Below are 24,399 nucleotides of genomic sequence, written 5' to 3' on the forward strand. Positions count from 1 at the left end.
AATCTCTCCCGTGGAACATATATTTTGGCATGATCTCTACTTAATGTAATCCAACCACTAGTAACTGTACAACTTACTCGACACAATGATATCATCGATATTCTTTAAATACATGAAACAAGTTTGTTTCTTAGCGAGCAAGTTTCTTGAGAAGTGATTACAATACATATTGCTACGATTGTGTTCTCGTGGCTGCCGCGTCACACAAATTGCTCTATATGAGATCTGTCCCACATTACCGTTCAGTGTGTGCCCACAGAACGAATTTTCTTGGAATCGTTTAAACACCATGGGAACAAGCTGCGAAGTAATAAACTCTTATTATAAATTCGTTCAGCAACCTTATGCAAATTCAAATGGCTTTGAGATATTGATTGAAAATTTTTGTGCATGTTAATAACAACAAAGTTTCTAGATTTTGGATTTTTCTTGATAAGAGTTATGTAAAAATTTTGTTACATCTATTTTGTAGAAAAAATATTGTAATAAAAACATCTTAGGGTTGACCAATTTTTAATTTGACATCCTAAATGCGAACTGAAGTTTAGGTGTGGTCAATAGTTTCGAGCTATTAAAAATATTTAATGTTTAAATAAAATATCTAACCCGTAATTTGTAATAACCGTGAAGTCGTAACAAAGACATGTTTCGATCTTTACAACTTAATTGCCTATACGCCTTAAATAATTATTACTCTGGTAACATAAAGTTGTATATGAATATTTTATTAAGCCTAATTTTTCAATTATCCGTTAAAAGAAGAGATTTAAAATATCAAATCCATAAAAGATATTCGTAGTTGAAAATACAACACGAACAAATTAAAGATGACAGTTGTAGGAATAATTTTGTTAATTCCCAACATTTTTATATTCAATTAATTCAGACCTAGTTTATCGGACGATTGTAAAATCAGCTTATAAATATAAAAAGTGAAGTGAGTGCCAGGACTTCGTGTGCTACACGTCATCAAGATGTTCCTTCCGTTGAACAGTAATTATGTTTTTTATTATTATTATACTAACATGAGTATGAATGAAGGAATGCTAGTTGCGTAGAGCACAAGAAGTGTGACTGTGAATATATTTAGAACTATAGTAAGAAGCATCACCTCACTAATATGTGTATTATTATTAAAATCCGCTAAAAGTCTTTCTGATTTGGCTAGCAATATGCAACTGAATGCGTGTATTAAGAATTTTTCGTGATATCACATCGTTGTAGTGTGTACACGTCCGCGGACATTTATTTATATTCAAATATTATTTTCATGTGGGGATGTTTCTTAAATGCTTGCCAGAAAGTTGTATTAAAATGTGTATTTTTTGTTACTAGCCCCCGAAGTACTGAGCCGCGAGCCGTACGGCCACGCTGTGGACTGGTGGTCACTAGGAGTCATTGTGTGTCGAATGCTCACCGGCGAGGTAGGATCACTTTATTTATTGCTGATTTTTTAGCCGTCAGATGAAATTATCCATAGGGTAAAAATTATAATAATACCTTTTATTACTTTTTACGTTAATCTTAAACTAGTTTTTACTTTTAACTTGATGGATAAACTTTTATCTAATATTTGAAAAATCTATATTACCTTTTTGTATATAAAAACGTGGTCAAGTTGACAATGAGTTCTTATACTGAATAGAAGTCAGCTATGGAATACTTGCTCGCGCTATTTTCGCCCTATGTTGCATTGCTCATATACATGTCTGGTACAGATAAGTTGTGCGAGAAGACGTAGTGGAGACTTGTCAAACAGTTGACATTTTCGGATAGCCCTTTATATACCAAAACTGCCCAAAAACCATCGGTAGATTTTACCTAGTTCACAGCTTAGCTCACACCCTAACACATTTCCTGGGAATACATGCCTTGTAGTAATAACGGGTTATAATTATGAAAAATAAATATCTTATGTCGTCTTAATAGTTATAAGCATATGATAAAAATAATGTTCATGCCCCCTTCCCGATTAGCGCCGTGAGACAATTTCATACAATCTTTATACCTAGGGCTAGTTTTTCAATAATCAGATAAAAATCATTCATAGAGTAAAACAAAAGACGAACAAATTTGGAGATTGTAGTTGTGTAGGTAAAATAGGGAAATTGTTTGACTTCTCTATTTAGTTTAATTATAATTTATCTGATGGATAACATTTATCTGATAATTGAAAAATTTGCTCTTAGTAGTAATTAGTAGCTAGTAGTATAACTAGGGTTTCCTATAAATGGTATTAGTTACAAGAACCTTAAAGGGAAGAAGGTTAGAAGGTTGCCCTGCCAGTCATAAAAATTATCTGTTAAAACATTTACGAAACATCTTTCTATTTTTTCGAAAAACGTCTTTATTGGTCTGTTTTTTTGTTGTGTAAATAAAGGCATATTTTTCTATAAAAGACCATGGGGGCGGTGGTTCTACCAGGTCCAATAATAATTTTGATAAATATTATTCGGAAACCTTGAGAAATAAAAATATCTTCTCATATTTTTAATTACTGTGTATTTGAGTAGTTCTTTCTGGTTTTGTACAATAAGTACGATTCTTAATACTCTATCATGCCCATCATTGTCTCACGTTTAATTTTTTCGTGGTTACCGTTTTAATCGCACCAAGTTGATTATTAATTTCACACTACATTAATGATCTAACAATAACAAAATACATATTATAAAAGGTATATAAAATAATTAGTGATTGAATTACAAGATATTGTTTGATCTACTAAACGTCGTTTGTAATATGTTACTTATTTAATTGAACTTAGGTTTTCTAGTGGAAAAAAATCAATGTATATACTATCTCAATTAGCGTCTAATGAAACAGATTATGATATAGTATAATATTTATGGGGTATTGTGATTTAGAAATGGACAGTTTAATTCAAGAACAGTAGCAGCGATTCAGTCAAAATAATTTTACTAGGTCAGATGATTTATCTTATTTGTAATAATTATATTAATATTTGTATTAATGTGATGTTGCCTTGAATGTTTAATAGTACCTCAGTATTACAATATATTATGCAATAATTCTTAAGTTTAATATTGTGATATTTTAAAATCGATTTTGAACTGCCAATATCAACTGATATTTTTTATATTAAGTATGTAATCATAACAATAACTATATGAATATGTAGGGGAATAAAAGTCACATAATTATAAAAAACATATTTTATTACTTATAGTACCGGAAATTCGATAATTTACTTTGACAAATAATTACAACGAAGGTAATTTTTCGGTTCAGCTATTTAAATAGTCTCTAGATCTAGTGAATATACTGGATATCCACGCTGACGCATCGACGTGACGGTCGCCAGGTCGCCACTCACACTCACACGGGGCATAATCACTCACATCTCATAATCTCTGGGGCGCGTAGGCAGCGGCGTCGCGACTCATGCGACCGCTGCTAGCGGAGGACGCGTGTCGAGGGTGGTCGACACACGCTCGCCGCTCAGCGCTTCCATACTTATTATCTAATATTAGACTTTCGATTTTTCGGTTTTGTCGACGGCTTCTGTGCTTTCGTCTGAAGACGATGAATCTTTTTCTCCACTTTCATTTTTCTTCTCTTCGGAGCTTTCCTCAGAGCTTGCAGCAGGGGCATCAGCCATTAGCTTCTCTGCAGGTAAATCTGATGGCTTTTCAGCTTCAACAGGCGCTGCCTTACCTTCTTGCGCATCATCTTTGGCAGGTTCGCTTGGGGTCAGTTGTTTCGGCGCTACATCTTCCTTCACATCCTCAACAACTGGAGATGCTACGACGGGGTCTGCTGATTTTGGTTGTTCCTTAGTTTCTTCAGTTGCTTTTTTGTCATCGACGGTATCCCGTAATACACGTAGGCTGTCGTCATCAACAGCAGCTTTAGCGTCAGCAGATTTAGGGGCGGCGGGTGCAGGCGCGGATTCAATGGTTGCTTTAATTTCTTCTTTTTTCTCTTCTGGTTTTGCTTCAACTGCCTTAGGTTCTGGCTTTGCGGGTTCCGCTGATGATGCCGGGGCAGCAGATTCATCTTTTTTAACCGCAGGTGACCCAGCATCTTTTCCCGTTGCGACTGGCAATTCAATTCCTCCCTCAGGTATAATAGCTGCAGGATCAACGATATCATCGGCTAAAGAGGCAGTATTTTTAATAGCACTGACAACATCAATCGCTTCATCAGGTACAGCGGATTTTGCCATAGCTTCTTTGGGTACTTCATTGACCACAACTTCGGTTTCTACCGATTTAGACTCCGCTTCTACTAGTGGCTTAGGTTCTTCAGGTTTTTCTTCAGGTTTAGATTCAGACTCAACTGGTTTTGGTTCTGATTTTGATTCAGATTCAGGTGCAGCAGATTTGGCTTCAGGAATCTTTTCCTCCGGCTTAGGATCGGCTAATATCTCAGCTTTTGGAACTTCAACTTCCTTAACTTCTGCTTGAATTGAAGTGCTTTTTGCTTCAGGAACAGGTAAGGTTTCGGGGATTTCAACTTTCTTTTCTTCAGCAGGGGAAGCGGGTGAAACAACAATGTCGGGTTTAACTTCCTCTGCTTTGACCGCGGGTGCAGGTTCAGGAACCGGAGCCGAAGGGGCAGCTACTTCAGACTTTTCTTCAGCGACCGGCATTGCCATGCTCACAGCCGCAAAGGCCAAACATAATAATAAGACCTTCATCCTGAAAACAAAATAAGAATGCAATTAGTGGTTTGGTAAAATAAACAAAAGATTTTAAGTACACGTCTGCAAGTCGTGAGTGCGGTAAGGCCAATGTTACGCGCCGACCGGCTCTGCGATGTTTCGCATCAATTTTCCTATTAAGACTGAATCATCTAAGGGCCCGACGTGCTGGGGAGCGAGTGGCTATGTTCTAGTCGAGTTGAATTGAACTTAATATGAATAAGTAGGATGTAAACTATTTATGAAAGAGGGATATGATTGTTGCTTTCGAAAGAAATTTCTCATGCTCCTGCATACCTACCTACCAACATATTTATTTGATGTAATATGTTTATTGAAGTTGACTTGTTTAGTTGTAAGGAAGCTCCTCTTTCTATGCCGTAAGACTGGTTCATGTATTTTATATTAGCAAAGACGGTCGAACACCTTGGATGGGTTCTATTTTTATCGCAACTAGCTAAAGGTAGGGCATTAAGGCGATATCCCGAGTCCTGTTGGAATGTGGTCTGGCGCCGTTCTGCAAATAGATTACAGCCTTCTACGAGACTAATCGTCTTAAAATAACTCGATGCTAACGTTTGCACGCACTATTATTACTGCATACGTATAAATCGTGAAACGATGATTGATAATCTTAAAAATATGAACGATTTAGCTCATTTATTTGAGAATTTTGTTTTCGCTGCTCAAATTGAAAATGTAATAGTTATTGTATTCGCGTGTTGCACATGATAGGCACTTCCTAGTGCGTGCGCCGAACTACGCAGGATGCGAAATGCGCGCTGGAAATATGGATGATCCGGTCAGACGTCAACAAAACATTATCTGAATTTTAATTAGCTCATTGAATTGAATCGCCAACTAGAATGCTATACACGGCGTCCTATGAATGATTCACACGCATTTGTACTAGTCTACCAACATTTTAATCGCCGGTCTCCTGGTGTATATTTATAGTTTTAAAAATGTATTCGTTCTCCGCATGAATTTAAAATTTTCTTTTTTTTTAAGAATACACCGATATGTTGTCCACATGCCATATATTGCGCGATGAGATAGCGAGTTCAGTGTTATTTTTTTGTCCGCCTCAAGTTCAATATGTAACGAGAGCCGGTTTCATGAGTGTTCTCACCGGTTACTTGTTATTACGCGGTCGGATTCTGTTGCTCCTTTTTTTAATTGTGTCCTTTAACGTGCGGCTTTATTATATACGTACGTGGTCATGAGATGTAGCAAGCTTCAGATATTGAATTTTCTTTTTTCTGTTTAGGACTTTTGTAAAGAAATTGAAAATGATGAAAAAATGCAATTGTAGGAATTTTCGTGGCTTTGTCTAGTGTTCTTTTTTATAAGTTTTACGTTATTTAAATGTTAAGAACACCTTATGAAAATTATAATATTATCTAGATCTCGAAATAGAAAGATTGATATATTTTTATTATAGGATTTTACTTTACAACAGATATGGCATGAATAACATGACTATAGAAAAACGTCAAGTCCCACGTTACAAAATGTACAACGGTAAAATAATTATAATATAGTGGAAATGCAAAATGCGCTTAAATAAACATTCCTTTGTCCATATCATAAATCGACTCTACACGTCATATGCTCAACTATGGATCGGCCATTGCCTCCGCGGCCTTCTGAATCACCCATCTGATTACGTTTTAATTTTGTGTTATTATTTTTGTTGTGATTATCTATCGTTAAGAAATTCCTTGAGATTTTTATTGCGCTTACTTATTTTTTGTCTAATACATATTTTGTGACCATTTTGAGTCCGATAGGACGTTTCACCTTTGGTGTCCTCCAAATTTGTAGACTTGCACTTTTGCTTTTGTATCAAGAATTATCCCAATAATAAAATAACTGAAATATTAGTTGTTGCGGTTAAATCGCGGCACATTATTTCTTTCTACTTTATATATGTTTTGCCAAATAAGAGATTTTTTTTAGCATTAAAATCGGTACATAAGTTGTACCAAAACTCACCATATACAAAACAAGTGAGGGAGCTTATTAATTATAATTTTTCTTTACAAACGGTTACGGAGCTACATATTACGAAGATTTATTTGCTCGTGTGTTGTTATTTTCTGGAAGGATATCCTCGGCTCGGTTGAGGGCAAGGATTGTCGTCTTCCCACACGGCGAGGCAATCTTCCAATTGAATCCCAGCGTATGTTCGTTCATTGCGCCAATGAAAAAATTTGCCAGTTGTCAGCGTCCACATTGTACTGGCATGTAGAGTGCAAGTACGCTTACGAACATTTTTAACGTCTCACATTAATTGCACTCATTCCTTTCTACCACTGCCCGGTATTACCTACCAACACATTTATCCTTAAATTGATAAAAATTTACGTCGCACAATTCTTTTTACTTTGTCATAAAAGGTTTCTTATTTGGGTTATTAGGCTAGTTTTCAGTTACACTTGCTCACGTATCGATAGCAAAAATATTCAACCTGATTTTATAGGCCTTGCAATATAGTCTATTATTGTCCACGGTTGCGACATTAAAAACCCAATGTTACGGTTGACCGGCATTTTTACGAAATGCACATATTTTAGTAACGATCTTAATATTTCAGCGCGACCGATCTAGTCCATTTGAAGGCATTATTGTAAAGATATTACTGTTTTTACCCATACAAAGATAGAGGATTAAAAGTGCTGTTGAAGTGTCAGCCAACTCTATCGAGATAAATTTGCCTCGGAGTACATTAAAATGTTTTTTTTACTTTATGTAACAATGTTATACAGAAACATCAGCTTGATATTGACCATTTATGTCTATTAGACCTTGAGATGAATCATTGCCAATAATTGAAAAAAGAATCCCTATAATTTGATCCGCGTGAAACATTTTTAAGGCTTATTGCGAAATCACACAATATGTAATCTAAGAGCAATTTTCGAACATTAAAGTGGTTCTTACACTGCGAATCTAAGTACAGATAAAATACAGTAATCAGTATTATGGTGTGTTGCTTTAGTAATATTTTCTTGTGAGATTTCATCAAATGTTACGAGGACACTATAGTAATATGCATTACGTACTCGACGTATACCTTTAATAAATGTATTTGCAGTTAGTGAGTCATACTTAATGATTTTTTGATTAAATGATTCGTCAAACATTCCTACCTAAGTTATTATAATAATGTACTTTGTTCGGGCTTATGATTTTGTATTTGTGATGATGCGTTCCGATACCTAATCATATAATTTTAATTTATTGCTTTTCAATATAAAGGCTGTGAAGACGGAATAACATTTTTACGAATTTGTGCTAACTGTAACAGGCATAAAAAGAATACAATAAAGCATTTTATTGCAATACAATACAGCGTGCAGTCGTGAGAAAAAACACTATTAATTTATTGTAAACCTATTCACACGTAATAAAAAATCTTAAATTATATTTTTTATTCCTGGTTAAAAAAAACGAAAGATAAAATGAATACGCATTTCCATTGGTCTGGTAATAAACAGCGCGGATCGTGATCATGTGCTTTACCAATTACGTGTTTACCCTGTCAAGTATAAAAAGGATTTTAGCAATCAACGTGTCACTATCATGTAGTAAATATAGCATTTGTATGAGTCGCACGTTCTGTGAGATAATTCACATTAGGTATACTATCATTATTTTCCTACAATCCTAACAATTGTGGCCTTTTTGCCACGTTAAATTAATTTTGATTTATTCAATGCGAGTATTATTGCCTTATGTGGCACCTACTATTATCATAGTGTGTTTACCATGGAAAAGTTTCAAAATAAACTCCAACACCGTCTTTTTTATTTATAGATACAAGATAAAAAAATTACAATTTGCCGTGAAATTCATAATTTCACCAATTTTAAACATGGTGATCTGGAAAAGTAAATGTGATTTTTTCGGTGTAACTTTTATTTATAAATATTTCTGTAAAAGTTTCCAAACATTCATTGTTCATAATTTTAGTGGTACGGTAAGTATTTCGCGAAGAAACATTGCAGTCTGTTATGTAAGCACATGACACTTCACCTTTAACATCGAAAGGCTACTCGATCACCGCCAGGTAGGTAATCTTAATATTCGCGCATAAGTAAAAAGTGATAATAAAAATCGTAAACTTTAACCAGCGTTCCTGATGAAATTTCATAGAAACATATTTATCTATAATTACGAGGTATATAACAATATATCTGTTGTATAATCAAATGTTTGACATTTGCCTGCCTGCAAACGACAACCGGGTTTGAGAGGACTCTTTAGGCCAGCTAGTGCGTCTCAACCCACTTTCTAGTGGATCGAATGACTCGGTTACATTCTCGTTATGATATTGGGCGTTTAAGTACATGGTATAAGGTTGTCAGCGGCGCTCCATGCACTATGTTGAAATCCGTTGTTCAATTGTGTAACTCACGACCCACGGTTCACTGTCGAATTTAATGCTATTGAAAGCAATCCATCCTATTCAATCTTCAATGACATCTTAATACCATTAATCACACGGAAATGTCAGTGGCGACAATATATGGGGTAAACAGAGCAAGGACATATATAGGTTTGAGAGTTTATTAACAAATATTGTTTATTCCAAATTTGGTTTTCCGTGAATAGAATTCATAGAAGTTCCTATGATTGGAAATTCTTACTACAAGATTTTATTAATAGTATTATAGTGCCTCTGTGAAGGTCTGTTCACGATTATATTTAGCATAAATGCAAAGCAATTTTAAATGGCATATCTGACTTCATTCGTAGACAGAATTAAACAGAATGTTTTTTGTATCTAAGATAGGTACTTTAAATGCATTGAAGTTCTAGAATCTAGTTAATATGGACCTGATGTTTCGTGTGAATCTTTATTATTGAATTGACATTTATTTGAATGCCTGGTATCTTAAAATTCTTATTGAACTCCTTACATCACGTATAAATATATATTAATAATTCAATAATAATTTGTAATTATAATTTGTAATTATTTTTTTTACTAAGATGATCTAAATATCGATAAAAAATCGAGTTGAAAAATCTCTATGAGAAATGCACAAAAAGAAGATTAGTTGGTTACGTGTAAAACATTTTTTATTAGAGTGAAACGTAAGCGTAAAAGTGGATCTTAGGTCAATGCCAGCGGAAGTGTTGTATTTTGTGTAACGGACCAAGTCTGTTTAGGCAACTATGAAATGTCAACAGATTCCACCTAATATCACATAGAATCACTCTTACAACAGTAACTTGTGTATTTATGAATATTTCCTGAACATGTATATAATTTGAATAATTATCGCATCGTTAGTTTTTTCAACATTTATCGATTATATAATTTGTTTCTTAATGTCTTATATAAAATATTACATTTCGTTTATTTGTAATTTTGCCGCCATTTAACTGTTAACTGGTTTTCTGTTTGATTAAACCACACGCAGCAATGTGTCGGAGATTTGTTTCGCAAATGGAATAGTTTAAGACTGCCTCTCTATTTAAATGTTTCAAGAGGAGTACAAAGGTAAAGCTACCGTAAGAAACAATTAACTATATTGCGGTTTAAGAAAACGTTACAATTTATTTATGCTCATGTTATTTTGATGAAAAATTTAAATTTCTGTCTATCGTGAAGTTTCCTTATATAAGGATTAGCCTTGACTGTCCGAAATAACTATGTGCGGCTTCAGACCATTGTGCCGTAAATATCCGTGATCCATGGAAATTGTTACCATCAGGTTAGATTGTCGCAGCGTGTTACCTTGACTAGCAGTCCTTACCGGTCACTTATTTTTGCATAGACCAAGCCTATTTGTTGGCCAGAGTACTAATAGGGTAACAACAGGTTTCCGCGGATATTTCCGTTCTCGGTAACTATTGTGACGATAGTTTATATTCGATGTCACGCGTCTTGTCTGTGTACTTCGCAAATCATATTGTGTGTTGCGTCAGAAGTCTACTATTCACTGACAGGAATATATGCAAACAAACGTCCTGACAGATTTATGGGACGTGGGATGTGACAGTTTTACTAAATCACTTATATTCATTGAAATGTCAATAACTTGTGACGCATTTCTAGATATTTTTGGAATTGTTTGACTATGTATAGATGCATTGTGTTGTATAAGCGATATCTCCATTTAGAATTTTATGAGAATAAGATCGTTAGCTTGAGTCATGAAAACAATTAATTTTTTCTCTCCATGTTTGCGGCAAGCGGCGGTCTTTATTAGTGAGATGTTTTTATCGTAGTTATGTTTCGCTTCAGTTGGTCAGCGGGGTCACAAGTCTTTGTACACAGTACATCGAAATTTATCGACTTTTTTAATATTATAAACAAAGGATTCTTTGACTTTAGGATAGCATGAAGAACTTAACGGTTCATGGTCAACTAACACTGTGACAAGCCCATTATAAGCATATTCAATTATTAAAGTTACTTTGGGTTCATAATTCATTTTCAAACTTATAACGATGTGGCCTACCCTTTTAAATTTAAACCTCATATATTACTTAATATTCCACTCGGTGTTATGCAAATTTTTCATATCATGTTCACATACAAGCTTCATAGAAATGATCGAATAGACGTGCTTACGTGACAAATGTCCGATTAACTTTTATTTATAATATAGTTGTAAATGTGATGTGAAATGTGCGAATGTTTGGCCGTCAGTGCTAAGGCAGCGCATCGATGGGAATCAATTTGGCACGCGTTAGTTTCGGGTGACGAGCCGGTACATTTTCAGTTTATTCGTAAAGGTTCGTTTTAGAGTATGAAACAAATAATTTAACATCATAGGCTCATGACTTAATTGCACTTATTAAAAAATTCACATCGTTTTTAATACATAAAAATTGTATAAGTAACTGCCAGTTTATGTCCTACAGTATTTAATTATCATTTAACTTGGAAGATAGACTGTAAGGGCCCTATTTATGCTGTAAGCACCGAGCCGTAAGTAATAATTGCTCATCTCCGTTGAGGTAGCCTGTCGCGTCACATCGCGTTATGTCCGCCGAACCAGCGGGATCCTGGCCATCCTACCGTGAATGCTGTACTTGCTTTATTTATTGTCTGAGCGGGCCAACCCCAGCCTACGAATTGTTATTCTATTGGAATTAAATTATGGAATATTAAACGAATACGTGAATGTTTACTGGTTGCTTACAATTTTAACTCAATTTTAAAGTAATTTTTGTTAAATTTGGGAAAAACCGTTTTATATATTAGGAATTGTTTTCATACTGTATCGAGAATGCGTTGAAAAACCTGGTCCTAAAATATTCTAAACGTATCGGTAAACTTTCAGGCTAAAATAAAAATATTTTATATTCTAAAACAAAGAAACCGAGACTTTGGAAATTATTAAAATTATACTTACATGAAACTTTTGTCCCGTGACGTATAAGAGCAGATGCAATCACTAACACAACTTTGTTTAAAAAAATATGGTTTTGTATGTAAATGTGTGAACGCAGTGACGGTCGGCAATGTATTGGTGGTGGTTTGATAATGCTCGTGTTTATATAGCGGGTTGACACCGGCTTGTAGCCTGCGTATGACCATCTCCGACGGTCGAAGCTCTGCCTTTTAACATTATTTGTGCATCTTTGTTGTTGATTTTATGTAATTTTACTCCATCCATAACAGGCTGGAATGAATTTTCATTGGTTTTTCGTTTTATATGAAAGTTTAACTATCTTCAAACCGATCTTTTGTGTGCATCTTTGTTATATTGCTAGAATACAAATCGTGTTTAATATTGCTTTAGGAAACTACATCCACACGATCTACTCATAGATATCGTTTAGCGATGTTGGTTTTTTAAATTCACTTATTTTTTTAAATGAGACGATTTTCCATAATTCGTAATGGTTTTGTTATTTTAATAACGCGTTTAAAATACTATATATTTTTTCCTTATTTTGCAGTTATGTTGTATATTTTATAGTTTTTTGCTTAATTTGTTAATTATGATTTAACTTTTAAAATATTGATTTTAATTGTATTTCACTTCATATAATATTAATGAAATTTTGTGAAGGAATTGAGTCCGTGTTAAGGATGAGTTAAGCTCTAATTATTGATTAACAGGCGTTGTTTGCAATTTTAATAATTTCACATTACTATATAAATTCTTGAATTTTGCGTACTTAATAGAAAAAATGTATTATTGGACATAAATAATAAAATTAATACATACTTATAAAAATTTACTTAGATAAATTTGCGAGGTTAGTTTAGCAGAAGAAAGAAAACTTCGCGGAGATATGAGAAAATATGATGTTGAAATTGAATAATCACATTGTAGAACAGAAATTGTCTGTAGTCTTTCCTAAGTACTAGTGTTCCATTTTAAACATGTTCCGTTGTGTTATATACATATAACGCCTATAGATATCACCTACGGTTTCACAATGATATATTTTGGTTCCAGACGTGATGTTGGCGGATTTATCGCCATGTCAAGAACTATTTAGACACGTAATAAGTATTTCACTTTCCTTACGTCACATATCTATCGTCTATATCATTTGAGAAATGACTTGACACAATACAAGAATTATGTCCGATTCAGTAAGTTGTTTGGAAAAATCTCTTGAAGGAATGCTGTTTGTTGCATCTACTGCAACGAGAGTTGTTGAAAAGTTGTTTATATAATATTTAAGTCATTAAAAACGAATGACATTCTTTCGATTCATTGCATAATCATTAATAAATTTTATTTTTTTGACATGAAATTAATACGTACTATGTTACCTCCATGGTTAAGAATGTCAAATTTACAAATTCATTGCATAGTCTGCTACTAAAAACAATCTACTTATTGTAATTATAGAAAAAAACTTTATGTTTCACTTATTCCTGTTAAATTATTATTGTAATTAAATATCCATGTATTTTTTTTTCTTTAGGAGGTATTGTAAAATTACTAATTTATCGATATATTTTATGTTTATCTATGTTCGTTTTAACACATTGTTTTCATAGTTAATTACTTTGATAGCAAACATAAACTCCGTAAATATTATTTTTTGTCATGAATCCATTCAGTTTTGTTTCATAATTCTTTGCCGAAATGCCTTATAACCGCGGTCAATTTTAATAACAACTGAAATTATGTTTCTTTTTGTTAGGACCAAAATATTTCCACTGAATACCGAATTTCCTGATTGGCCTATCAAATTGCATTCAGGCCCGTAAGCGGTTTCACAATATCGTTTGCCAATTTTATAAAAACGTTGTCTAGCAGTAGTGGAAAGCATTTGCAAGAGCCGGCATAATTTTCCTATTTGTTAATGTCAGGTATATTTTGCATCACCTGATCGTAATTGAATGTATTGAATTCCTTTAATTTATTACAAGAAACGAATGAGATTAATATTTAATTATTTGATAATGCGGAATTTCTTTTCTTTTTAGTTTTAATCGTAAGATCACAACCGAGCCACATTATTAAGCTCACACTCCATGCGTCTGCTTGATTTAAAAAAAAAGTCTGTATTTTGTGATTGATAGTGGGTTAGAATTTTCTTAGAATAACTGTGATTAATACAGATAATAATATAGCGAAAATTAAAAAGGAATGTATACAAGTCTAAATAGATTTCTCCGGATTTTATTTTTTAGTGTATATCCATTATACGATGACGGTGTGTTAAATTACTGCTAGATGGCCAATGAGATGTTGAGGAACCTATAATTGTAAACTTTAACGTATTTTTCGTATCCCTACTGCAATGAAAAAATGGACTTTTAAAAATAATGATATTTTGCCACCAGTTGTACGTTTTTTTTAGAAAAGTGTGAAATATTAAGCCCAAATAATTTTAAAACGTTGATTGTATTATATAGACGTATTCGAAATTTAAAATGTATACTTATGTATACTTCATTTTTATCCTAAAAACATAGCCTTATTTTAAAAAAAATACATAATACAAATAAGGGACCCTTCCGGAGGAGACTACCACACGCACTATGCATTTTTTTTATGTAAGTCTTAGATTACACAGATATTTAATTAATGTTTTTACATACATAATTTATGTTCATACCTTAACGATCGTGAGTGAAATATTAAGTGTGTTTGGAATTTAGAGAGAATTAATGACAGTTAAGACTGAGATCCATAAATATGAACCCATAGCAGCTTTAATGTGCACAATATGCAATGTAGAGTCAACTATGGTAGAGAATTTGATGTACATAGAAGTTTTATTTAAGTTGTAGCGTAACCTGTTTCACTATTCTGAATATAATATAAGTTTTATTTCCATTATATAAGCCGGCAAGTGCCATGAAATAAATATGTAAATAATACTAATTATTTTTCAGATTAAAACTTTTATTACTCTTAAGAGAGCAAGAAGGGCCTACAGGAAAGTGATTCCACAGATATTATTACGGTGTGGTGTTTTATTCATTCAGTACGTACCGTGTTGAGGGTTAAGACAATATCCATAAACTTTCAAAAACGTCATCGTGTACGTCACGTGAATACTTTTACGAATAACATTGAGATAAATGCATGAAATCATTTAGTTGTGCGTGTGTAATCGGCTACTATTATGTTCGAAATTCAAATTTGTTTTTTTTAATGCGTAGATTGGCAAAAGAGCAATTCTCCCACGATGTTAAATGATCTACATCGCACCTAGAATTCCAGAATAATCGATGCGTGGCTGGTTCAGGGATAAGAAACATTTTTTTTAAGTCTTCGAAATGCAACGACAAGCTGTCGGACCAGAGACTGCTAAGACCAGTCGACTCGACCCGTTCATGCTCTAGAGAAATATGTCTACAGCTAGGATTTACTGACTACAGTCTACTATTTCAAAAGTTTGCCATGCGTATAAGGTATTTATATAACAAGTTTTGGCTATATGTAATACTTATCTATAGCGATAAATTGAAGGAAGAAAAGAAATAAATCGAAATGTTAATATCATAGTTCAGACTTTTCAAAGAAGGTATTGTTAAATATATTAGGGTTTGTTAAATAAATGTACCTACTATTTGGTTCAAATTTAATGAGAGAGAAATATTCATAATTATTCAAATTAAAATAATATATTTTTCGTTTTATTATTTTTTTTATTGTCTTTTCAATTCTGGATACCGCTAAATGCATAAAGAACGTTTCGAATATATATTTAAGTACGTATTTTTTTTATTGTCTTTTCAATTCTGGATACCGCTAAATGCATAAAGAACGTTTCGAATATATTTAAGTACGTATTTAGTGAACTATTAGCCAAGACCAAGGCTTGTCGCCCTAATCGCTAGCCACACCGTTTGGTCATCGTCAATTCAAGCGAATTTAGCCTTTAATATAATGCACTCTAGCCGGTTTTTCATATAAAGTACCCTTACCGTTGCTCTTTGACGGTTTTACGATTGACATCAATAGCATCTTATTAAATATCAGTATACTTGAATAAATCTGTATGAAATGAACATACGTTATAAAAGGAACAGGCGTCTATATCGTAAATTTGTTACGGTCTGGTAAAAGCTTGATTAACTGGTTAACGGATATTACGATCTTTGGGCCATGACCTTACTTGAGTTGTTTCTAAAGTAACAATAAAAGTTAGATCTGACGAAATATAGAAATATAAAAAAACTTGCTATGGAACAAATTTTTCGAAGTATCACCGTAACTTTGAAACGAAAATGCAAAAGTGGCAATCCCAAAGCAGGCTTTCTTGCTTTACTGACCAAGATATTTATTGTCTTCATATATTATAATTAAAGTTTTCAAGTTTATGTATGTTCTAGACGGGCATGTGTACATTCGAATATCGAAGCAGCATGAACGATACAAATAAACAGCCAGTAAAAAACAATATCCAAACCAGTTCCCATTTCACCAGTGACCTTGGCGTCTTCCATCCCGTGAAAGTAAGGTATATTAAGCCTCTTTATCACAGTTAACTCTTAAGTAATGTTACGTGTATATTTTTTATTATCTCTTGGGCCATGTTCAGCTATAAAATGCCACCCATTGCCGGCCCGGAGATATGTTATGTGTTAGTGGACATCTTTTATTTGCTTTATGGGTTTTTAAGTCAACTGTACCCAATAGTATAGTTTTCATTAGAATCTTTATATGTATAAATTAAATCTTTTGATAATTGCAAGGATATAATAAAAAGTTTAAAGCTAGATACGGATAAGATTGCCGCACAATTAGAAAATTAAAAACCTTTGGCCAATTGTGGACAATTAATCTCACAGGCGGATATAAAGAAACTTGTCAAACCTGTGTCCATTATTGGGTTTTAGGTTTACTTCCTGCAAAGTAACTTACTCCGGCTAACATTGAATAACTCGCAAAAGTGCAAATGGTGTATAATAATAATAATATCAGCCCTGTATTATGTAATCTTCCACTGTTGCGTTATGACACCCTCTAAGAAGTTGAGGACTATTACTGAGACCTTTTAAGCTTTAGTCCACTACGCTGGCCTAGTGCGGCTTGGCATATTTCCCATTCTTTCAAAAATATAATGGAGTCTCCTCAGGTATGCAGGTGTTTTCACGTTGTTTTCCTTCAACGGTAAATCAAGTGATAATTTACAAAGACTACACGCATCACTTTAGAAAAGTCAAAGGTGCGTGTCCTTGGGTTTTGAATCTGCCGACATTCGTCTCGGCAATCCGTTCCACTCCCGACTAGCCTATCGTCGTTTTAAAAACATGGAGTGTCTAATTTTATTATGAGTTTAATTTATATGCTTACTTTGAGGAGAATAAATAATAGTGCTAAAGCCGAATATTTATAACACTAGTTAAAAAGATTAAAAAAAACATAAATAAGATACTTATATAAACTCTGGCGGTGAGTACAGCGCAATCAGCGAACGGTTTCAATAGCTTTGAATAAAATTGTTGTCATAATCTTAAGAGATAAATATTTTTGGAAGTTTCAATACATTAACTAAACGATTTAGCCATAACTTTAACTGTGCTCCCCTTTCAGTTGGTAATAATATTGCACGATATATTTATAGAAAAAAACCCTTATTAATGAACACGATGATAACTTATAACCTTTTTAAAACCAAATTAACAATACAATATAAACAAGTAACAATAACTTAAAAATGCTTAAAAATGGGTATCGACTGAATTTCATCACTTTGTATCATTGAAAGTAGATTGTAGAATTTTATTTATTTGTATTTGTAGGTAATATTGCGATTGATAAGAAATTGCAATTGATGAAATCTTATTGCTTAAAGTAATTTTTATTCATCTTAATTCAAGTTTTCCCTTAATTGTGTCTTTCACTCATATTAATAAAAGTAATTCCAGAACGTTTAGTTATCGATTCCGATTTTTGCTATTTCAAGTACACTGTGTAATTATTTTGAGCCCGAGTTCATCGAACTTGCAGCTGACGTGGGTAGTTCCATTTAAGTTAGGTTGTCCTACATTAGAAATTTTTCTTTTGGTACAATGAGTCGTATTCAAACTTTTTTGTATTATCCATATTCTCTTATCGATTCATTGTTTGCTTGCAAACACCTTAACTTTACCTTAAACGCAATAAAAATATTCGTTTTTCTAAAAAAAAGTTCTAGTTCACAACGAAATGTGAACCAAATTCGTTTTAGGCATAGTTGACATATGTATTTAGCATAAAATATTCTTTACCGTTACTACCTATTATGGTTTTTAACATATAAAATCTACATATATTATCTTAATAGGTGGTAGGTATAGTTTACGAATTCCTAAGACACGTATTTGAATATCATTTTGTGGATGTTAATATCTTTATTTTTATCAGAGATAGTCAACAAGTGGTACTCATCTAGTAGATTTACATAATATATTCAACAAGATTCGGGAAAGCTAAAGATTCTATGTTTCAGACTTCCTGTGTGTAATCAAATAACTCCAACCGGGAATTCCAGAGCATGTAAAGATTGATTGTCTTTCAGCCTTTAAAAAGAAAGAGAAAGATTAGTTTATGTAAGTTAAAGAATTATATTGAACATAAAATATCAAAATTGTATCCAATATTAAAGTCTTTTAAAAATGTTGGTATCGTCTCGTTATAAGGCCTCTGGTATGCGTTTTGGGTATTAACGTCAGTGAAGCGTTGCGGTTGATTATATTGAGATGCATACAATCACAGACTGTAAATTTTGACTCGAGCTATAACTCACCTCGGTACCTTCGCTGATGGTTACGTCTTGCTTTAATTAAGATAAAAAGTTCTCATAAATGTATCGTGGATATTCCTGTGTGAGTGACCTTCATAACTTTTCCTTATTTCTCTACATAGGGTTGCTACAGAGCTATACTAAGCGCTTGGTAACGTATTTAGTCGGCTCAGTATAATCAGGTAATTAAGTTGAGTGCATACTCATTACATTGAGCAATGATTTTACGATAATGTTATATCACATAATCTTTCAATACCATTGTTCAATAATGCACGCGTAGGTCAGAGTGATAGCGTTATGATAATTACACATCGACATATATATAAATGTGTGTATCTATGCTCCTCATGGAGTCCAAAATAGCAGGAGCGAATTTAATGAAATGTGAAGTTTAAATTAAACTATTTTACGGATTTTATCGCGGTTTTAATATTCATTCAGCCTTCACGGTCCCCCCCGTGACCATGAAGGCTGCAAAGTCTTCGAAACGTCGGGAGAAAAGTAAAATATTAAAACCGCGATAAAATCCGTAAAATAGTTTAATTTAAATTTTAATTTAAATTTAACATTCGCGTAAACATAAGAAATTTGAAGTTATCTTCATATTAAGCCAGCAGGTAATCCTGTGAAGGTTGGTAGAGAACGAACTAAAAGTCATCTGGCTATAGATAATTTAATAAGTGCTACCTGTGCGAAGCCGCTTCCCTAGTATAATATAATACGATTGATACTGACATCCATTACGTAGGCATTAGTACTGACAAGAATTAAGTGAGTGTGAGATGATGTATTTTTTTTTTTTTTATTAAAGTTGTTAAACAGTCACCCTTCCGCACAAATGTCACTCTATCTTAATGCAAAATTAGTAAACTTCAGGTATTTTGTGATTTTCCTCGCGATATTTATCCTCGTCGTTAAAACCAACGATAAATAACAATGAATGAATACGTAACTACTGCAAACCACAGGTGCATGTCTTTGGATGAATAATACTTTTTTGGCAGTCCGCTGCATTTTTTAGGCTACGGCCACTGTAAATATCTATAGAAGAAAATAATGCTGTTAAACTGTAGACCAAAGAAAATAATATACGTTTACTATATATTATAATTTTCTGTGCCAAGAACTGTGGGTAGGTCCATTAGACGCATTGAGTATGCCAATCTGTCCTCGATTTAATTCATCATCTGCTACAATATATTAGTCTATATATCATTTACGAGATCGGACTGTATTTATTATAGTCCATTGTATTGAAAAACTGGCCATTAAAATCATCAACGCGGCCTCAGAACATCATTCAACTAATTGTCTATTGTATAGATTTCAGAAACATCTGAGTTGTAACTAAACAATATGCAGGAAAATACATAATGTTGACGAGTGAATTAACTGATGTACTGTAAGCGTTGACGAGTGAATTAACTGATGTACTGTAAGCGAATAATATAAGTTATAGGTATGTGAAAATATTTGTACGTATCTATAATGAAGACAGAACGAGCAATTTCTATCAGAGGCGAAAATAGACTAATCAGAATCATGTCTAAAGCAGATGATTTATTTTGATTGGTTTATTATTGGTAATGATACGTTAATGGCGCTTAGGATCTTTACTTGATTACGGCCATAACGAAGGTACAATTAAAAATATGGTAATGGACATATTTACTTTAAATATATTATTTTATTGAATTGGATTTTTATTATTAATAGAACAAGTTCTTCAATTGGCATGTGAAAGTGTGAAAGCTGAAAAAGATTTAAAAACGAATTACCTACACGCTATTTTTTGAATATGTGATAGAGCCACGCTACATCTAGCTCAATGTACTCTAATAAGACGGCTGAACTGGAATAGTACCACTATATTACAAAAAACCGAGGTTAAACAAAATCTTTAATGTTGCGTTGCGAATATTTGGTAAAATTACCCGCAGATTTTTTCAAATACCTTTTCTTGAAGATGGGCTTGTGGGTGTCTTAGTGCTACCAGGTATTCCGATCGCTTGCTCGCCCATCATGTGCTGTAAACAGGTTTTTAGATGCGAAAATCTAATTTAAGCGTAGCCGATTAGTCGACTAAGTAATAATATAGTTATAAGTAGTTGTAACAGTATTATAAAATGAGTCATTATGATAATCAATTTGCGAATCTATATGTCAGACGAAGTTAAAAATAATCATTCGAATCTTTTTATCACTAAACAAAAGGTCTTGGTTCTTCCTTTATTTTTTGCACATCAAGCAATTTTTTACAACGTTCTACGTGATGTGTTAAGTTGTTCCGAAAAGATTAAAAAACAAGTTAACACCATGTAAAGTGATGATCGTATGCGTGGCAAATACAAAGCTTTTGAGCTATTTGAATGCTACGCACGCGGGCTATGCGTCTACGCTGACTCACTTTATTCACACATCGACATTTAGGCCGAGCTTACACAATACCAATTGCTATATTATCAAACGCTGTTTCTGTGGAAGTGTTGACTATCTTTGAAATTATACTGCTGGTAAAAACCTTGCGGCCATTTACAAATTAATTTCCGTGTACTGCATTAAGATTTCTTTGCTACATTTTTTTTTTATGACTGCCAAAAACTAAGCCGTAGCTATAGCTATCATGACGCCATAAATTTCGTTGCAAAATCGCTCGTGGAATCACACTAATCCTAGCAAAATAAGTTTCATGTGAATCAAGCTTTACTCACGAGAATCGACGTCTAACGTCACGAGATATAATCGTCTGGAGCTTACAGATGTGTAATTATTTAACATCACACTGCGTACGTGCTGTACGTAGATAGACAAACAAATATGCTTCTGACGTAAATCTAGTCTGGGGATGTTGATAAGAGGAATTTAACGACAATTACAATTCAGAAACGTTGTACAATATTACCTGCTACTGACAAATTGGATATACTCGTGCGCAGTGCAATAATTCATGTAATAGATGAGAAAGATTTTGCGACAATTTAGGCCAATGTGTTTATGGCTTTATGTAGTAGAAAGAGTAACTAGTGATCATCTGATGGTAAATGATTACTTACTGATATTGGATGTGATATGATTACGATCGATCTACAAATCATTAAAAAGTCGTTAGGCACTTATGTATAAAAATATAAACGGCTAATGTTTTCGCTTCCTCGGAAATGTCATTAAACTTGTAAGCACGGGCTTTAGATTACCTATACTTTATAGTTTAGCGTCCGTAGCTCAGTAATGATGACTGTAATGACCTCTGGCGTCAGTCTTTATACGCGTACAAAATTGCATTGGGCCATCTTCCTGTTTTGCCCGTTTGTTTGACAGATGTTTTCACGAACGGAGTTAATCGCGTTTTTTTAGCGAAGGTTAAAGTTTTTTCGCATTCAGACGCCGCGGTCGTTCGGTCAATCGTAACTTGTGCTATGTAAAAATGTCATTCACGCTCCGTGGTCCTGGCGTCACATGCCAGTTCAGCTCTATTCTGGACGGTTCAGCAAGGTTTTAGAGAAAGAATTCTCAATGTCGCTTAGAGAAAGAATTGTCAATGTCGCTTAGAGAAAGAATTGTCAATGTCGCTTAGAGAAAGAATTCACAAAGTCGCTTAGAGAAAGAATTCTCAATGTCGGTTAGAGAAAGAGTTGCCAATTGATTTAATTAATAGTTTACTTTTTGTAATACATTAGAAGTTTATGAATTCGGCTATATATTAAGATTACCTTTATTTTTTCTACTACCATTAAACCGGGATTGGATTCCAAAAAGGACTTGAACTTGGACATGCGATTGGTCGTTAAAACTAAACCAAATCGTTTCTGCAAGATGCATGAAAAAGGATGATATGTTGACTTCTGTTTCGTGTGGCAGACAGAGGAAGAAATCGACATTTCCGTATTTTTAGTTAGGAATACTAACATTAGTAACTCAACAAGTTCTTCACGATAACAATTTCGTCAGGGCTTATTAAAAATTTGCATAAAAATTCGCCATGAGCCTTGTGACAACCGTGACGGGTATACGTATGATTGTATTTATGTTGTCATTGCGTAGACTGAAATATTAACATTACAACAGTAGTTTACACGGATTACTATTTGTGTCATATTATAACATTCGTCACATCATCGTGAGGTAAAACATTTCACGCATCGAATCTTAAATGCCCAGTTGTTATTTATCGTTCTATTTATTTTAAAATTTACGCTTTCATTTTTGTATTAATACCGTCGTTAATATGAAGATAGTTCCAAATTGTCTATAGCTCAAGTAATTATATGCAAGACCTCTAAAAATAATTAGACACACGTAACATATACATACTTCGTGTGAGTTTTGCGGAAATATACAAAAAAAGAGTTTGAAAACAAATGGGCCAATATAATAATTATCTACTCTTTTAGATCGGTAACGCAGTGAAAATTTACTTATTATCGCAAGCCTACATTTTGTGTTTTGCATTGCATACAAATGTTAATTAATTCGACGGTTATAGTTTTAAATATTTTCAACACGACTAAAAGCTTCTTTTGAAACGATCATGTAGTCCGCCGTCGTGACTGAATGATGCAAAATAAATTATCAGATTTTATTACGTCTCTTCTGTTCAATTTACGTAACGTTTTTTAGGAGGTAAAACAAATACCTCTTATGTTTTCTTTCAAATTGTTATTGACGCTCTTAAAGTTTATCCGTAACTACTCTTCGGCCGCGTTTTCATCTGTATAGAAGTCACAACTGACTAGTGTAATGAAAAGTAAGTTTCTATATTTCATGCTAATTTAATCTCAAAGCGATTTTTAGAACGTACCAAAAATATTTTAGTATGTAAAATAGCACATATAAATTTTTGTTTATCTTCTTATTTTAAGATCCTTTTTTTTAAGGAAGAGGAGTCGAATGGGTCTGGGTGGGGATCCCAGCTAAGCCAGATTGTTTAAGCTGTCTGCACTTGGACTTATCAATTTCAAAGCTGGCATATTGAGTAATGCTCCCGGCTTGATGAGTAATCTAGATCATCAGCGTGAGTTTGCCGACATTACTGAGCGGTGTCAGTTCAGAAAGGTTTGATTCTGATCACTCGAGGATTATAGCATCTTACAGCCCCAGCCCAGTTGTTCCCGCAAAGCGTAAGATGCCTTTAATATGATTACAGACGTTCTATTGTGCTTTAAAACAGTCGGATTTTCATATGTCAGTAAACGAAGCTGTTAAAGGAATAAATATTGAAACAATAAGTTTACATACCTTTTCATTGATCGAACATCAAGCCGTGAACACATGCAAGTGTAACAAAACGTTTGTCTAGACTGAGTGAATTTAACGCGTGCCAAATGCTTGTTGTGTAAAAATATTTGCGTGTCTTCTTCGTCACAGTTGCGCGCGAGGATGGGATATTTTCTAGAAATTTTACTTTTATTACGCATGATTACATTTAATTTTAGTATAACTCTTTTTTAGATCGGTGAATAACCTCGGTCAACGAGAATTCTGAATGTGAAATTTTTTTTCAATGAGACCAGTGATACTATAAGGTACACCTACTTACTATATTTTTAGCATGC

At 33.6% G+C, this 24,399-nt stretch overlaps 2 protein-coding genes across 4 annotated transcripts in view; one reads left to right on the plus strand and one right to left on the minus strand.

Annotated features, from left to right (window-relative positions):
- The window catches only part of LOC115439851 (autophagy-related protein 101), a 62,495-nt gene that overhangs the window by 13,985 nt on the left and 24,111 nt on the right, over nt 1-24,399 (plus strand). For both annotated transcript variants that reach the window (XM_030163883.2, XM_037438580.1), the window contains exon 7: nt 1,336-1,424. In XM_030163883.2, the coding sequence (XP_030019743.1) occupies nt 1,336-1,424 (89 nt within the window). The remainder of the gene's footprint in view (nt 1-1,335; nt 1,425-24,399) is intronic.
- On the minus strand, nt 3,161-24,276 carry LOC115439849 (protein bangles and beads). Of its 2 annotated transcripts, none has more exons than XM_030163881.1 (2): nt 24,083-24,276; nt 3,161-4,664 (listed from the first exon to the last, which is right to left on the minus strand). In XM_030163881.1, exons 1-2 carry the CDS (start codon nt 24,259-24,261, stop codon nt 3,491-3,493), a joined length of 1,353 nt encoding a protein of 450 aa, XP_030019741.1. In that variant the 5' UTR covers nt 24,262-24,276; the 3' UTR covers nt 3,161-3,490. The 2 variants fall into 2 exon arrangements, with proteins under 2 accessions (XP_030019741.1, XP_030019740.1); XM_030163880.1 differs by lacking the exon at nt 24,083-24,276 and adding an exon at nt 12,046-12,245.

Source organism: Manduca sexta, chromosome 14, assembly GCF_014839805.1.
Source record: "Manduca sexta isolate Smith_Timp_Sample1 chromosome 14, JHU_Msex_v1.0, whole genome shotgun sequence".
Classification (NCBI taxonomy): domain Eukaryota; kingdom Metazoa; phylum Arthropoda; class Insecta; order Lepidoptera; family Sphingidae; genus Manduca; species Manduca sexta.

Coding starts and splice junctions, on each gene's coding strand:
- LOC115439849 (XM_030163880.1), bottom strand. CDS start 12,230: ATGGTCATACGCAGGCTACAAGCCGGTGTCAACCCGCTATATAAACAC. Junction 4,665..12,045: donor TCACGGGACAAAAGTTTCAT/GTAAGTATAATT, acceptor TTTTGTTTTCAG/GATGAAGGTCTTATTATTAT.